The sequence below is a fragment of the Rhinatrema bivittatum genome, chromosome 2 (assembly GCF_901001135.1).
Source record: "Rhinatrema bivittatum chromosome 2, aRhiBiv1.1, whole genome shotgun sequence".
NCBI lineage: Eukaryota > Metazoa > Chordata > Amphibia > Gymnophiona > Rhinatrematidae > Rhinatrema > Rhinatrema bivittatum.
The window spans coordinates 580,820,160-580,838,089 of record NC_042616.1 but is presented as its reverse complement, the minus strand read 5'-3'; the positions used below and the strand labels follow the sequence as shown (position 1 = coordinate 580,838,089).

The window sequence follows — 17,930 nt, the reverse complement described above, 5'->3', positions numbered from 1 at the left end:
GCATAGAACTTTGCATTTCATGAAGGTCTTATTTTGAAACTAAAAAAAAGACATAAACCAGATGAGAATGCTCACAATTACTTAGAGAGTAACTTGTTGGCTCTCTTATATCAAAGGTGGCCTCCATACTGTTGTTGGGTACATTCCTTTTATGTAAGCAGCAGTAGATCAGCAGTGGGGCTTTCCATCGTCATTGTCTGGCATAGATTGCTTCTAAATCCTCAAATCTTGACACTATGTTAAACATGCTTTATTGTAATAAGTGATTACTAAAAATGTATTTGTCCTGTTTGAGTGTCTCAACTAGACTGTAAGCTCCATGGAGCAGAGACTTTCCTTTATTACATTTATAATGATGTGAATGCCCAATAGCATTATAGAAATGTTTATTTATTTTATTTATATTCTGCCTGTCAGGTAGTTCAAAGTGGATTACATTCAGGTACTGTTGGTCATTTCCCTGCCACAGGGGGCTTACAACCTGACCCCTGGATAAACTAAGTCATCATGTTTTATCACAGGAGGAGGTCCCACTGTTGCGCGGGGGGTGTCACCATGATAGTGGACCCCTCCCCTGAAAAAGCATCACAGCTATATGACACATTCTTTTGTGTCATGACCAAACACCCGTGGCACAAAAAAACGTGGCAAGCAGCCCTTTAACGTGAAGGCAGCCCCCAACCTCATGGGAGAGCCATCGCCTTAAAGAGCAGCTGGCCGGAAAAATAAAAGTCGCGACAAATGGGGAGGTTGAATGGGGATCAGTGCTAAACCTGGGGCCGCCAACTGAGATAAAAATTAAATTTAAAAAGCCCGTGCAATGATGACCCCCCCAGCCTCACTCCGGGCCATGCAATAAAAATTTGGTTTGGGTCTTGCCCCCCCCCCCCATCCCCTCAGATGTCAAAGATAGTGTCCTGGCCCCCCCACCCCCTCAAGTGTCAATGTCAGAGTCCCGCGCCCCCTCACCACCCAAAGGGTCAAAGATAGAGTCCCGACCTCTTCTGATCCCCTCTCCCCACCCCCCCAAGTGTCAAAGATAGGGTCTTGGCCACACCTGCCCATATCCATCCCTCTCCCCTACCCCTAGAAGGCAGAAAATAAAAAAATCATGGTGCAGGCCCTCATCCCCTGTGCCCCCTCCTGCATTCCCCCCCCCCAAAAAAAATCTTCAAATGTATCCTGCATCAGGGCTGGGTACATCCTCGCACCCAGCCCAATCAGTGCATTTTCCAGGCAACATGGCTGAGTTCTGATCCCCTTACATGGCTGCAGCAAGGTTCGGTCGGTGCTATTTTGGAAAATAGCGCTGACCGGGCCGGGTGCAAGAGTGCACCCAGGCACAACCTGAAATCTTTTTTTAGGTACGGGGGTGCAGGAGGAGTGGTCAGGGGTGGGGAAGGGTAGGAAGGGTGGGGTGGCGTGGGACACGGGACCTTTTTTTTTTTTTTACATGTGGGGGATTGCTGTTACATGGGGGGTGGGGGATTTTAGTTTTGACTTGGGGATGGGCAGGCCAGGGCCATTGCCACGCGGGTGTATTTTTTTTTTTTTAATTAACATTTTGTGCAGCATCGGGGTTGCCTTCACTGGCAGCCCTGGGTTGAGACAGGGATCAGCACTGACCCCCACTCAAATCTTCTCGTTTGCTCTGATGTATTTTGCTACCACTTTAAATGTGAGGCGGGAGCCTTGGAACCCACATTAGGGTCCCGGGCCTCCTGCCTCACATTTACCACGTTTCCAAGAGGTGTAGATATTTTATCGCGGCTGACAACTTTCTCAGTCGGCCGCGATGAAATATTTGCTTAGGATTGCCTATGCATGATCTTCTTTGCATGCATTTGCATTATTCGTGCATGCAAATTGCATAGAAAGAAAGTAATTTTAATAGGGGAGGGAACCTGTGCAGGGAGATGCAAAGTATTTTATATATTGTATGATATATGCGACATAACGTGCATTAGAGCCCTACCACAGCTTGATGCATCACCCCGTGAGTTTGTACTTGATGCCATATAGAGGATAAAATGAATTGGCTCAAGTCACAGGGAATAGCAACAGGATTTGAACCCTGGCCTTCCATCCTCAAATTAAATATACGACCAAGGTTTGAAGTTAAAAAAAAAAAGAAGAAATTGGAAATATGTTTCTAACTCTTGGTCCCTCAGATCTGTTTCTGTCTTGACGCTCACTCTCTCTTTCCTATTTCTTCCTTTCTCCTTCTTTGTCTTTTTCCCATCCGACTTCCTACTCATAAGATATTATCTCTTCTCCTTTCATTCAGTCCCTTATGAACTTTTTCTTTCCCCTCTCGCTCCCCCACTGCCGATTTCTCTGCCTGCCTTTCCCACTCGTGATTTCCTGTGCAGTGCTGAGCCAGCCATCCTCCCCTTGTTCCTGCAGTGCTGTGAGAGCTTCTTTCTAGCACAGTGTGGGTTCAGGCTTTGTAGAAGGTCTTCAGTGGCATAGGTGTGCTAGAGAAACTTCAGGGGTTTTGGGACTTTTTGGCATTTGGGGAAACCAGCTGTGCAGCTATGGGATCAAAGTGACAGTGTAAACAAGTGCCAGCACAAAGTGCCATGCCGTACTTTCAGCTCTGCCCACACACTGCCCAAGTGTAAAATTTAAAAAAACTATTCGATTATCCGGGGTTTCTTGTGAGAATGAATGAGCCAGTTGCAGGAAATTTAAGGAGATACTAGTGTCTTATCTTGTTGCCTGTTCCATTGTGCTAAAATAATACTCTGCTGTTTGACCTTTTGGGTTGTTTGCTCTGCTGCTGCTACTGTTATGAACATTTTAGTCTTTGGAGACACTTTTAGTGTACATCGCAGTGTGCAAGATAAACTCAGAGATACATTGAATGCTTAACATCAGGTGTCATGATGTTTTGCTTCACTTTGCTGTATTAGACAATATTAATGGCTACTATTGGGATTCTACAGTATGTTTACAAACCCCTTTCAGGCCAATGAATGGTCAGCCTGGCAAAAGGGGAAAGCATCTTTTCTTTCTGTGTTTTGAAGTTGGTATGTACGTAACCCTCTTTTCGTGTGAGAGACTGAATAAGGGGCCACACAGTTCCCAGGGCTGCTTCTCAAAGTCCTGGGCCTTTGATTCTTTCTGCCATGTCACAACAAATACTAGCGGCTGGGATGCCGGGGTTCTGCCAGCACGGAGGATATCTGGACCTCCAGAGCCCTCGGAGCAGCAGTGTAGATTCAGGATACAGGCGGTCACTTTCAATCACCTTCTCAGTGACAGTTCAGTGGCTACTCACTGTCAGGAAGGTTTCAGTAAACTGAGGATGCAAGGAGAAACACAGCCAGCAGTCTGGTAGTGGTGTTCAAAAGAGCTGTAGTTTCTTTATCCAAAGTGCGCTTACTCTTAACTTTCTTCCTCTTATCTTAATCAGTGTCCAATATACCTTTCCCTTGAAAGGTGGGAGAATTCTCCTTTTCCACCATCATAGGCAGGGGGGTGAAAATTAAACAAAACCCTCCTCCTTTCAAAAGTGGATCTCAAAACTTCTTCCAAGCTAGTCGTCTCTGTTCCCACTATTAACTGGAAGCAGGGGTAAGATGACTGGAAAATCCAGTCTCTTCAGACAGAGTGAAATGGCCCCTTTTGTTTGGGAACTGGTCAAGGTAACAACCGAAAAGATTCCCCAGCTGCCTTACTGAAAAAAAAAAAAACCATCTCAAATTGGTGAGCCATGAGGCCTACTAGGAAAACTACCTCCAAAAACAGTTTCCCCAGTCAAGACTGTCTCTCCCCTCTAAGCATGCCCATCTCAAGGTATAATGAAGCTAGATCCATCCCCAAAAAGGGGATGGTCAAAAGATGGGGCAGGATCTACATGATTTAAGAAAAACAAAAAAAAAAAAAACCAACAACAAAAAAACATGAAACAAAACCTTTTCTCCAGATGAGAAAAGGGATTGTTAAGTTTGGGAGCGAAACCCTCTAAGAATTTGTTTAGACACTGAATGGACAGCCTTGCAAAGGAGAGAAGCATCTTTTCATCCTGTGTTCTGAAGTTTGTAGGTCTGTAATCTTCTCTTCATGTGAAAGGCTGAATAAGGAGCTACACAGTTCCCAGGGCTGCTTCTCAACATCCCAGAAATAATTCATCTAAGTGGCAGTAACTTAATGCACTGGTTAAATATCTGTTATTATCATACAAAAAAATCATACAACTTCATTAAATAGATCCCCAATATTTCCTGCTGTTCAATGTAATATTATTTAATACTCCTTGACAGAACCTTTTTGCTCTTACAACCTGTTTTGTTAAGTTCACAATCTAGCAGAGGAGGAGTCCTTCCCCCCTACACTATTCATTACGAGCTCCTACAACACTAATTAGAGTGCCTATGCACTATGGGCCAGATTTTCAAAGGCCTAAGCGCCAGGCCTATTTTATAGGGCTTTTCTAAAAGGGTGGGGGCGGGGCCAGAGGCCTCCGACATCGGCCATTGCCCCTGTGTCGGAGGATCGCGTGCCAGCAGGCTGCCAGCGCGCGCAACAAAGGTTGGACAAAGGTCAGGGATGGGGTTAGAGTAGGGCTGGGGGGGAAAGGTTAGGGGAAGGGGTGGGAAGGATAGGTTAGGAGGAAGGGAACGGGGGAGGGCAGCGTGGCTCAGCGCGTGCAAGGTGCACAATTGTGCACCCCCTTGCACACGCCGATCCCTGATTTTATAACTTGTGCGCGTCTGCACATATTTCTTAGCATACACATTAAAAAAAAATCTTTCATACCAATTTAGGGAAGATTGATATGTATAACGCATGTGCACTATACATAACACATTCTTAATACACAGGCCCTTATTTCCTAGTGCTAACTGGTCTAAAGGGCAAATTAGCCTGGACAAGCAACCCCTCTGCCTATAAAACCCTGATGCCATCCAAAATATCATCATTCCTTTCCCAAATGACATAAGCCCCTACCTCCAATCTCCTCCTGTCAACATTCCCCCAAAATTCCATTCCTTCCCACCCAAAATGACATGACCCTGCATTTTCCTTCCTTTGTCCCCTTCCATATACCTCTGAAAGATATCCCTGCAGCACCCCCCTAGACATCTCTCCTTGCCATGCCAAGCCAGCAGAAGGTAAGCCCTTTATCTGCTACTGAGCCAGCAACCATTGATGATCTCATGCTGAGAAATCTGAACCACAGGTGGCATGGGAGGAGTGAGGTCATGCTATTGTGGGGGATTGGTAGAGATGTCATTTGGGATTCTGATGGGGAAATAGCATTCTGGTTCTGAGTGATGGTAGCTTTTGGGGGGGGCTACAAATTGGTGGGAAGGCCAAGAATGCAGCCTTCACTCATTAGTAAAGTGTTAGCTTGTCAAATTAGCATGCTAGCAGTTTATTAAAGCTCTCCTGATGAGGGTTAAATTTATATACTAAGGGTGGTAATTTTATAACAGTCCTCATAAATTAGATAGCAGAAACACCAATTTTCAAACTGAATTTATGTGCCTAAGTTCACTAACAGCCTGATTCAGTAAAGGTCGTGGGCCTCTCTCCTATGCGCGTGATTCAGTATTTAAATGAGGTGCTAGGGACACTAGCGCGTCCCTAGTGCCTCTTTTTTGACAGGAGCGGCGGCTGTCAGCGAGTTTGACAGCCGACGCTCAATTTTGCCAGCGTCGGTTTATTTATTTATTTATTTATTTAAAGGCATTTATATACCAACGTACGTTGGGAACATCTCGTCGGTTTACAGAGAACAAAACAAGCAACAGGCTTTACATGTAACAAGTAACCAGTAGAACAAGGAAAGCGAGGGAGGGGGAGACAGAGAACTGGGGAACTGAGGAGGGTAGGGGGAAAGTCAATCTAAAATATTAAATAGACAATTGTACATATTTACAAAAAAGGCAGAGAAGCTTACATAATATATAGATAGTGTAGATAATTGTACGTATTTACAAAAAGGGGGGGGGGGGGGGAAGGGGGAGGAAGAAGGTTAGGTGTAGGAGTGGGTGAAGGGCCAGGTCTTCAGGTTCTGTTTAAAAATTTTGGGGCAAGTTTCTAGGCGGAGTGAGGTGGGTAGCTTGTTCCAAAGGGAGGGACCTGCAAGGGAGAAGGCTCTTTCCTTGGTAGAGTGAAGTTTAGTAAGTTTGGGGGATGGGATGTGAAGAGTGGCAAGATACTGTTTTCTGGTGGGTCTGTTGCTGTTATGAAAGGTGAAGTCTTCTTCTCAAACCCGCTGACAGCCACGGGTTTGGAAACCGGACGCCAGCAAAATTGAGCGTCCGGTTTTCAACCTGCGAGCCGCGGGCCGATTTTAATTTTTTTTTTAATTATTTTTTACTTTGGGACCTCCGACTTAATATCGCCATGATATTAAATTGGAGGGTGTACAGAAAAGCAGCTTTTACTGCTTTTCTGTACACTTTCCTGGTGCCGGCAGTAATTAACGCCTACCTTTGGGTAGGCGCTAATTTCTGAAAGTAAAATGTGTGCGGCTTGGCTGCACATTTTACTTAGTGAATCGCGCGGGAATAACTAATAGGGCCATCAACATGCATTTGCATGTTGCGGGTGCTATTAGTTTCGGGGGGGTTGGACGCGCGTTTTCGACGCGCTATTACCCCTTACTGAATAAGGGGTAGAGCTAGCGCGTCGAAAACGCACGTCCAAATGCGGGTTAATGGTGCGCTCCACCGGAGCGCACTGTACTGTATCGGCCTGTTTGAAAATTATCCCACCAAAATTACCCACACATCTGCAAATTTGTACATAGAAAGTTTTCTTGAAAATTTACACACAAAGGGGCAGATTTTGAAAGGTATGTGCACGGCCTACATTTGTGTGCACTACCTGGCGCAAACAAATCATGGGTCAGCGCACGCAAGGGGGTGCACACTAGTGCAACTTGCACGCGCCAAGCCCTCGGGGAGACCAACTGGCTTTCCCCGTTCCCTCTGAGGCCGCTCCGAAATCGGAGTAGCCTCGGAGGGAACTTTCCTTCCCCCCCCCCCCCTGTACCTTTGTTTTCGAAGTTATATGCGCCGGCCGAGTGCTATGCCGGTACACGATCCCCCAGCCGCTGTGCCGGAGTCGGCCATGCCTCCTGGACTGCCCCCTGACCGCCATGCCCCGGACCACCCCGCCACATCCCGTACCGTCTGTCCCGCCCCAGTCCCGCCCCCTGCCCATCCATTCAGAAAACTCCCGGGACATACGCGCGTCCTGGGGCTTTACACGCGCCTTCTGAAAATAGGCTCAGCTGCCCCTATGTGTGTACATTTTCAAGAAAACTTTCTATGTACAAATTTGCAGATGTGTGGGTAATTTTGGTGGGATAATTTTCAAAATGAACTTAGGCACACAAGTTCATTTTGAAAATTGGTGTTTCTACTATCTAATTTATGAGGGCTGTTATAAAATTACCACCCTTACAGGCCGATACAATACAGTGCGCTCCAGTGGAGCGCACTGGTAACCCGCGTTTGCACACGCATTTTCGATGCGCTAGCTTTACCCCTTATTCAGTAAGGGGTAATAGCGCATTGAAAATGCACGTCCAACCCCCCTGAAACTAAAAATGCCCGCAACATGCACGTTGATGGCCCTATTAGGTATTCCCACGCAATTCACTAAGTAAAATGTGCAGCCAAGCCGCACATTTTACTTTCAGAAATTAGAGCCTACCCAAAGGTAGGCGTTAATTTCTGCCGGCACCGGGAAAGTGTACAGAAAAGCAGTAAAAACTGCTTTTCTGTATACCCTCCGACTTAATATCATGGCGATATTAAGTCGGAGGTCCCAAAGTAAAAAATAATTTAAAAAAAAAAATTGAAATCGGTCCGCGGCTCACGGGTTGAAAACCGGACGCTCAATTTTGCCGGCGTCAGCGGGTTTGAGAACCGACACCGTGGCTGTCAGCAGGTTTGAGAACCGACGCCAGCAAAATTGAGCGTCAGCTGTCAAACTCGCTGACAGCCGCTGCTCCTGTCAAAAAAGAGGCACTAGGGACGCGCTAGTGTCCCTAGCGCCTCTTTTTACCGTGGGTCCTCATTTAAATACTGAATCGCGCGCACAGGAGATTGGCCTCTGCGCGCACCGGGAGAGCGGGCACTCGCCTGCTCTTACGCGACTTTTACTGAATCGGCCTGTTAGTATATAAATTTAGACCTCATCAGGAGAGCTTTAATAAACTGCTAGCATGCTAATTTGACAAGCTAACACTTTACTAATGAGTGAAGGCTGCATTCTTGGCCTTCCCACCAACAGTTTGTAGGCCCAGCGTGCATAGGGCTTTAAAAATCTGCCCCATACTTCTGAAAATGAAAAAGTATTCATGCAAGTACAAAGCTGCCTCCCAATTCTGGGGCGGATTTTAAGAGCCCTGCTCGCCTAAATCCGCCCAAATCCGGGCGGATTTAGGCAAGTAGGGCCCTGCGCGCCGGTGAGCCTATTTTACATAGGCCCTACCGGCGCGCGCAGAGCCCCGGGACTCGTGTAAGTCCCGGGGTTTTCGGAGGGGGGCGTGTCGGGGGCGGGACTGAGCGCAGCGCCGTTTTGGGGGCGGGTCCGGGGGCGTGGTTACGGCCCGGGGCGGTCCGGGGGTGTGGCCGCGCCCTCCAGACCCGCCCCCAGGTCGTGTCCCGGCGAGCTAGCGGCCCGCTGGCGCGCGGGGATTTACGCCTCCCTCTGGGAGGCGTAAATCCCCCGACAAAGGTAAGGATGGGGTTTAGACAGGGCCGGGCGGGTGGGTTAGGTAGGGGAAGGTGAGGGGAGGGCAAAAGAAAGTTCCCTCCAAGGCCGCTCCAATTTCGGAAAAGTACGCCTATTCGCGCGGTCTGAAAATCTACCCCTCTATCTCTAAGCATGCCTCCACTGAGACTGGATGAATTTACACATATACAGGACATTTTTGCATAAGTGTACCCACATATCATGCAGGCATTTTATAACAGACTATTTCTGCAGTTAAAGCAGTGTTTTACCTGCAGAAATGCCTTTAAAAATTACCCTCTTTAAGTGCATCTTAAATTTTGCTCCTATTAATGACCAATAGTCATCAGCATTCTCTCTATCTGAGTAGCATATTTGGGCATATTAAAATGTAAAGTACCCTGCGTATATGCCAAGGAGTGTGCATTTTGCCCCATGTTAGAGCTTTTGTGCATGATGTATTAATTTCAACTTGCTTTTAATGCATATGCTCCACAGTGACTCAAAGTAACTGTGCTACTGTTTTTTAAATTAATGGCTAGGTGGTTTCCAGCTGCTGATCAAGGACAAAACATGAGAGATGATAATGATTCGCCATCATTTATCCTTAGTAACTCACTTACCAGAGTTTTTTAGAATCAGTGGATACCGTTGTACTTAAATATAGACTTTATGACATACAATAATAACCAGCATAGAGTTCGTATTGGATTCTAATGAGATGCAAATTGGTTGTTAGGTACTAGTAGGTGAAAAGATTGCAGGGCAGCTATTTTTAAACAGTCTGTATCAGGTTTTTAGTTTAGTTGCTTAAGTTATTTCAAACTATTTTCTTCCCTCTCTTTGAGTAGCATATTCCAACACAGCATGTAAAAAGTAAAGGAAATCAAATATCAGCAGACAAAATAATTGAGGAAAAAAAGATGCTTCACCAAGAATTTGAACTCGCATATCACATATAAATAAACATTCAGGAGGGAACCAAGATGGCCGTTGCACAGCAGTAGCATTCTCGAGCGCTCCCTTATGTCCTCATTTCTACAATTCCTATTCTTAATTTCCTTGACATGGGGAAGTGCAATTGAGCTATTCGACAAGGCAAGACAGCCGATCCCTTTGTCAAACAACTATCCTCGAGCACGCTTCTCCCCAAATTTCGACAGTCGATGCTGCTATAGGGGACGCCAGCCCGTCGGCGGCAAAAGTCTCTCTAAGCCCCGACTGTTGCTCCACATCACGTCTTCTCGCGAGAGCTGCCATCTCTCCCGGTGCTTTCTTTGAAGTGGCTGGGATCCTGGACGGCTCTAGTCTATCTTCAGGCTCCATGTCACCTGCTACACCAATGCTGATTCAGCGTTGGAATCTAGCTGGGGAGGTTTCGGAGCTCCCAGAGGCACAGGTTGGTGCAGAAAAATTGGTTCCACTCCTTGATCCATCGGCCAGAGCAACTGAATCAGGTATGAAGGACTCTGCTTCACTAGTTAAAGTTCTCGCTATGGCATTTCATGATTCTTCTGTCTTTGTTAAACCAGCAGTCATTACTTTGGACAATAATGATGTCAATTATTATTGACCACTGACTTATATAATAATTTTCAATCTCATTAGCAGCATTTAAATTCTCTGAAGAAGGAAGAATCTGATGTTGAAGCATCTTTAATAAAAGTTCATGAAGTGCAATGTAACATCATTAAGTACTTGTCTGCTACTTCTTGTAGAATCGAGAATATTGAAAACTGTCTCAGTTCTCTGAACCTGAGATTACTCAGTTTTTCACAGATTCCATTTACTACACTATTGGATCTTTTTTCTTTAAACTTGAAAGAAGATTTGCTAATTCCAGAAAATGCACTTCCTCCTCTTGAGAAAGTTTTTTTCTTTCTGCTCCTAAATCTGTGGATAATTCTTTGGTGAAAGTTCCTACTATTTTAACAGATTTTTTTTAGAAAAATCTGATGATAGGAATGTTACAGATTGTGTTGCTCTCCTGGTCTCATTCGTTTTTGTGCAAGATCGTAATAATGTTTTTCTCTGTATTTTCGTCATAAAGACGTTACGTTAAAGGCCAAAAGATTTGGATATTTTCTGAAATATCTAGAATGATGCAAGAATGAAGAAAGAAATGTTTGGCCATGAAAGCTGATGTTCTATCTTTAGGAGCTTCATGAGTTATACGATACCCTTGCAAATGTGTTATAATACTTAATTCATCCAGATTTATTTATTTTTTATCCTATCCAATTGAATAATTTTTTGGAAGTCTGGCGAGAGGTTTTTGAACCTCTAACTACTGCCAATGTGGATATTTAGTATTGGGGTGTAGTCTGCTGTGCATCTTTCATCTTTAATTAAAGACATTTGTTTTGTGTTACTAACATTTCCCCAAGGCTTTTTTTCCTATCCCCCTCTTTTTCTAACTGGGGACTAACAGTGGCAATATATACTGATATATTATTTTCTTATATTTTCTTAAATATCTTATGATTATAGTATATATTGTTTATTTTTCTTATCAAATATCTTTTCTGTTCTGTATATTTGACTTAAAATTACAAATAAAGAGTTAAAAAAATAAGCATTCAATCAGTAGCAAAAGCATTCTAAAAAGATTTTAAAAAATAAAACAAAACCCGCATAAAGGTTGGAGGAAAAGATTCCACAATCCCTAGGAGCAAAAGGTCTCATGAGAGAGATAAACTATCATTAGTCAGAAAAACTTTTTTTTCTGACTAATGATAGTTTGTATCTCTTATGAGGGCTTTGCTCCTAAGAATTGCTGAGCTCTTTTCCTCCATCCTTTTTTTAGTTTTTTTATTAACCTTTTTGGAATGCTTTTGCTACTGATTGAATGTTATTTATATGTGATAAGTGACTTTAAATTCTTGGTGATTTTTTTTTTTTTTTTGCTTTTGATTTGAACTTCACTATCCTCATAGACAAAATACTTTACCAATGTTGACCCGTTTTATTCCCTTGAAGATGGGGGTAGAGGGGGAGAGACAGCTCCTTAGTGCTGTTCACTCTTGCTGGAATATTTGAAGGACCAAACAGTCTGCAGTTTATTATGTACAGTGTCACCTCACGGGACAGATAATTTCCATATACACATATAAAACAGCATCTGCAAGGATTTATTTCTATTTAAGTAATCTAAAATTGGGAAGTTTGACAAGTTTTTGGTAAAAAGGTCTTTTCTTTATAATTGTAGAATTTTTTTTTTTTCTCAGATCCTGCCTAGCCCCCCCTGTCAGGCCTATCAGGGGCTCATCTTTGGAGATAACTTTCGCGGAGCGGCAGTTGCCACCCAAGCAAATTGCTGGGAAGTGTGGCTGGTCCATTTGGGTCTTTATCTGCCGTCATTTACTATACTATTGTAAGAGAGGATTATTGATAATCAAAGCAGGGTGGATAGAATTCTGCCAGAGGGGAACTTCCAGTTCCTGGTTTCTGTCAAACTGCCGAAATGCATATTAATATAGAAGTTTAGACTGTTTTAACATTTTCTGCTGCTTTCTTAAGGTGCCTGGCCCCAGCTACCTCATCTGTCTACATTATCTGCTGATACGTCACCATAAGCAAAACCATTAGAGCAGTTTACAGTAAAATCATCCATAAAAAATATAAAAATAAACAAACGGAAAACAATCACCCTCTTCACTGCCAAACCCTTTATCTCTTTATCCCACCCAAGCAAGCAATAGAAAACAGTGCAAAAAGTACACATATACAGTTACATAGTTTATACCATTGTTGTAGACGATGTGCATTAGCCTGTCCAAGTACATTTTTTTGAAATTGAATATATGTTCATAATTTTATTTTCCCCAGCAAAAGTTACACCCCTGGAAGTACCTATTTTCACTACTGCTAAAAGTAGCTGTGTCATGGAAAATATGTGTACTTCTAGCCGGCTGAGAATCCACTTAGGAAGATTCATCCATCTACCCCTCTTTATTTATAGTATATTTCAACCAGATTGAAGTAATGATTTAATTCTAATGTATCATGTCTTTATCATTATGCATTATTGTATTTTCCTTACTTCTCAGTTTCTTTATTGAAATGATGTTAAATTTACACAGTTGTGTACCAAAAAAGACTAAGATTGAGAATGTTTCTTTTTCTTTTTTTTTTTTTTTGTAGGATCTTTCATGCTGGTAAATACCTCTGGGAGATTTCCTGGACAAAGAGCGCACTTCCTGTCACCCCATCTGAAAGAGAATGACACACATTGTGTAGATTTCAAGTACTTTGTTTCAAGCAGAAGTGGGTCTAACCCAGGCTCTCTGAACATCTATGTAAAGGTCAACAGTGGTCCCCTTGGGAGTCCAATATGGAATATGTCTGGGCCTGCCACGGGTACCTGGAATACGGCAGAGCTAGCTATTAGCACCTTTTGGCCTAATTTTTACCAGGTATGTTTTGTTCATTTAATTTTGTAGCAAAGTAAAGCTAGCAAACATCTTCTGTCCACACAGAGAAGCCAGCAAATACCAGCAAACATCTCTTTGCAACTGGCAGTGAAACTAGAAAAACATTCCCCCGCTGGTGGCGTAAAAGCCATGAAAATGTTCACCCAGCTTGAAACTCACATATGCAGGGATTTACCGAGCTTAAGTAATTGGGGGTAGGGCAAGAATCAGGTTCTTCCTATTGAAGAAGGCTCCACGGTGCAGCCTTCTGCTCTGCTATTCATCCTCTTTGACTGTCTTTTGCAATAAAGGGACAAACAGTCTTATATTCTATGTTAATGACAGACGTGAGTTTAGAGGTGAGGCATGTGGAAGTGGTTTGTTTGTTTTTTTTGGTTTTTTTTTTTTTTGCAAAATGGCAAATGTGAGCCAGGGTGAGATGCTCCTGCAGCCTGGAAACAAAGCAGTTAGCAAACAGTTATTTTGCAGGCATCTTGCAAAAGCAGGATATGTAGATGGCCATCAGTGTGTTACCATAGATAAATGAATGAATTTTGATTCTTGACATTTCTACTGCATCAACCCAAAAAATCAATAGCCCTGTAAACAAAAATTGCATTAGGTTAAAAGTAACCTCACCTATTAATGAGGTCTTGTGGGTAAGTGGTACATTTTAACCTACGTGGAAAAATCCTAGACATTACCCTGAGCATTTTTTTCATTCACAGAAAAGCAAACTGTTTATGATAATTAGCTGTTCTGTGGAGATATTGTTCACTGGGGTGCCTGTGTCAATGTCATAAAGGTACAAAAATTAGAGAACCGCTAAAGTTTGAGTTACTGCAGAAGCCTTTCATCTAGAGTAGGAAATTACCCCAACAAGCAGATGAAGTATAGAGTTGACTATATTTCATGATTAATGATTTCAACTAATCAGAATCAAAGATAGTAGTGCATCTCCAATAGAAAGCAGGCCAAAATAGGAAAAAAATATGCTTTAACAATTGTAAATTCTTTTCTAACAGCAGCTCCAAAATCTGGGTTCTCTAGTGGACTAATTGTTCTTCACTTTAGACTCTATCATTAGTAGAATTTGGAGTGCTTAGTATGGCAAAAGGAAGCTCAGCCATTCTGCATGTTAGAAACCATTGCAGTGTTCCCTCTACAGTACATGGCTGCAAAAGCTCAGAAAGGTGCATGATTGTAGAAATGTATTTTTGTTGATTCTTCTTCTTTTTTTTTTAATAATAATTATTCTGCATCCACACAATACAGTAACACATAAAGTGTTATCAATATACCAGCACTGTACATATCATAATTTATAATATAATGAAAAAAGACTTATCCCAGTGATGAGAGTCCTAATTGGTGAAGAGAGAAAGCAATACCACATAGGTAGATGCGCTTCTGAGAGGAAACACTGACACTCAGTAGGATTCACTCTGAAAAGAGGAGACATGCCACTGCTAGAAAAGAAAAATTATGAATAAATAAAAATCCTAAAACAAATGTAACAAACTTACAATACTTTTACAAAAAAGAAAGGCAAGACTTATGTGAAAATGTGTGTAAGGAACTCTTGGATTCCTTACCAAAAGGAGGGAACCAAAATTCTGGGGAGATACAGAGAGAGAAGTTAAGCAGAGGTTTGGGTTTTGCACTCCCATGTAGGAGAAGTGGATATTGTGCTCATAGCCTTTATAAACTCTTGCCACCATCTCAGAGTGTGGATTTTTGAGTTGGATTTCTTGAGATAACCTTCCAAAGGGCAGCATGCCTATGCTTTCCTGAGTATTTTCTTTGGTTAGGCCTTTAGGGTCTGTCTAAACAGAGACTTGGGACAAGAATGGAGAGAGAGAGAGCCTTATCCCTATAGTGTTTGTCCATGTTTTGATAACTGTTTTAGTTGCCAGAGGAGAAAGTTATTTTCCACTCTTCCTGCCTCTTATTTGGTTGCTATTTTTAGTAAAATGTTTGGGGGAGGTGGGGGGGGGGGGTTGTGTATTACTGAGCACCCCAGATGCTACTGGTGGTTTGAGGAGCAGTGTCTTTCCTTTTAAAAGGACCGAGAGACGAAGAGGTGTCATAAATGAAGAATGGACTTGTATCCATTGCTAAGAAGAAATTGAGATATGGTGTAAGAATGTTGTATGGACTTGGGGAGGATCATCAGAAAAGAAAGGAATGATAAGGTGCCCATCAGGTGCTACACAGTTGGGAGTGGAGAACATTGAAGACTACAGGGAAGGAATTAAAATTGGGATTTGTAATGTTAGCGATCAATTTAGATAAGTTTCCCCCTGTTCCCATGGGAGAAGCTGAGGACTGAGTTACTGAAGAGAAAAGGAGTCAAACCACTACAGGAATTGGCTGAAGTAATTGGAGAACTGATTGTTGGAGAAGTAAAGTCACAAATTTATTTAAATTTTATCTTGTATCAATCAATTAGCTATTATTTTCAATTTGAGTTGTTAAGAACCATCAATTCATTTTTACAACCTATTAGTAAAAATGAGTTGGAACCTGCACATATTCCAGTGTGGTTATTGCTGCTGTCTAAGTGAAGATATCATTAGAGCTGTTTACAAAGTGTGGACAAAGTGACTGGGGCGTAGACAATGTGAAAGGGCCTTCGAGTAAGCTTCTCACCACAGAGGATCCTGGACTCTCAGAATGATGAGTAATTTGGTGAGAACTGTACAAACTCGAGATATGAGCTTTAGGGTTCAATGCCAGGGTTTTCCTGCCCAGAGTCCAGTCTACAACCTTGATATGTTTTGCTTAATAACGGCACAATATAAATCAAATCTATGTGCTATCTGTTTTCAAAAGTGAGAAAAACAACCTGAGGAAATTCAGTCAGATTGTAAATGTATCACATTTGTTTTTCCACTTGTTTTGTTTGTTTGGTTTGTGCTATTGTTCATTTATTTAAAAACAAAGTTGGAGAAGTAAAGCCTTTCTTCAGAGTATGCACATTTCCAAGTATGGTCAGGGCCGGAGGAACCACTAGGCGAGCTAGGCCTGTGCCTAGAGCGCCGAGACTTAGGGGGCGCCATGGCAGGCAGCAGAATTTTGAAAGGTCAAAAAGTGCCCTTTCAAAATTCTGCCAGCCCTCGACTCGCCTAGGTGGAGACCAAGCGCTGAGACTTAGGGGGCGCCACCAAAGGCATCCAGCTCCCGACTCGCCCTGCCTCCCCCCGAGTGCCACCCTCCCGACACCCCCCTAGTGGTCCAGTGGAGGCCCCGGGAGTGATCTGCCGCTCCCGGGGCCTCGGCTGCCACTAAGCAAAATGGCGCCAGTTACCTTTAGCCACTACCATGTGACAGGGGCCAACCAATGGCACCAGTAGCCCCTGTCACATGGTAGGGGCTGAAGGCCACCGGCGCCATTTTGCCTTGTGGCAGCCGAGGCCCCAGGAGTGGCAGATCACTCCCAGGACCTCCGCTGGACCATTAGGGGGTGTTGGGAGGGTGGCACTCGGGGGAAGGCAGGGTGAGTCGGGAGCTGGCTACCTGCCGCAGCGCCCCCTAAGTCTCAGCGCCGATCTTCTTTCTGTGAGTGTGTGTGTATGTGAGAAAGAAATCTGCCAGTTTAAAAAAATGAAATATGATAATACATATACCTCAACTTTTGAAAAGTTGGATGAAAGATGAAATTACTGAATTTTAAGCATCCCTCTTCTGGAAAATAAAATTTAACTTAAAGTGGGTAGAGACAAATACTAAAGCAAAAAAAATTAAAGTATTTAAAATGTTCATCTCAGCAAAATCACAAATTTAAGATACTGATGCCAGGTGGGGTTTGGATTTTTTTTTTGAAACATAATTTAAGCATGAAGACTAGAATAGAATCTGAAAAGGTTTTGCTTTTTTTTTTTTTTTTTAAGCCTTTAGAAAATGTATATTTTTAAATGACTAAGACTAGAATCTTCCCTTTTAAAAGGGAAGCCAACTAAGGATGTCTTTCTGTTCCATATCTCCCACATGAATAATCATACGACTGATAGTTTGAAGAAAGACACTTGCTTTATTGCCTGAAAGTGTAAAACAAGAGAAGCTGTACGGTGTGGGTGGCTGTCCCTTGGGAGGACAGAACCTGAAGGAAGGGTGTCATTTCGCCTTCTGATAGGAATGTGGTTTTCTTATTTAACGGTTGAGAGCATCACTTTCACTTTTAGTAAAAGTGAAAAATGCTGCAAGTCCGAAAGCAACGTTCTTCTGTGAGAGTGTAATGTGTATGTGAGACAGGGAGGGTGCTTCTGTATGTGTGTGGTGTATATGTGAGTCAGGGAGGGTGCTTGTGTGCGTCAATGTGTGTGTGCAAGAGAGATGGAGCATGTTTTTGGCTGGCTTGTGGCTGTGAGAGAGGGCATGTGTGTGATTGAGCCTGTTTGTAAGTGAGATAGACATGTGTGTGATTGAGAGCATGTATGTAAGTAAGAGAGAGCGAGAGCATTGTGTGATTGAGAGAGACTGGCCAGAGAGGTGACGTGTGTATGTGTGAGAGAGACTGATCAGGGAGATGGCTGGTGTGTATGTGTGTGTGTGAGTGAGAGTGAGAGAGAGACTGGTTGGGGAGATGATTGGTGTGTGAGAGACAGAAACTGGTCCTGAGTGTGTGTGTGTGTGTGTGTGTGAGAGAGAGAGAAGAGACTGGTTGTGGTCCAAAGGAAGAGGTCTATGAGGACAGCTTCAGAAGCTTCTGCTGCTTCTGGTATGGCCTGCAAGGGAAACGAGTAGGAGAACTGCTGGAGAGGGTAAGTAAAGGTGGCGTTTTAAGTTCATTTTTCTTGATTGACTACCATTTTA

General features: G+C 43.2%; 1 protein-coding gene across 9 annotated transcripts in view; it reads left to right on the top strand.

The window, feature by feature from the left end:
• The window catches only part of PTPRM (protein tyrosine phosphatase receptor type M), a 1,907,823-nt gene that overhangs the window by 583,275 nt on the left and 1,306,618 nt on the right, over positions 1-17,930 (top strand). For all 9 annotated transcript variants that reach the window (XM_029591025.1, XM_029591024.1, XM_029591022.1 and 6 more), the window contains one exon: positions 12,847-13,118. In XM_029591025.1, the coding sequence (XP_029446885.1) occupies positions 12,847-13,118 (272 nt within the window). The remainder of the gene's footprint in view (positions 1-12,846; positions 13,119-17,930) is intronic.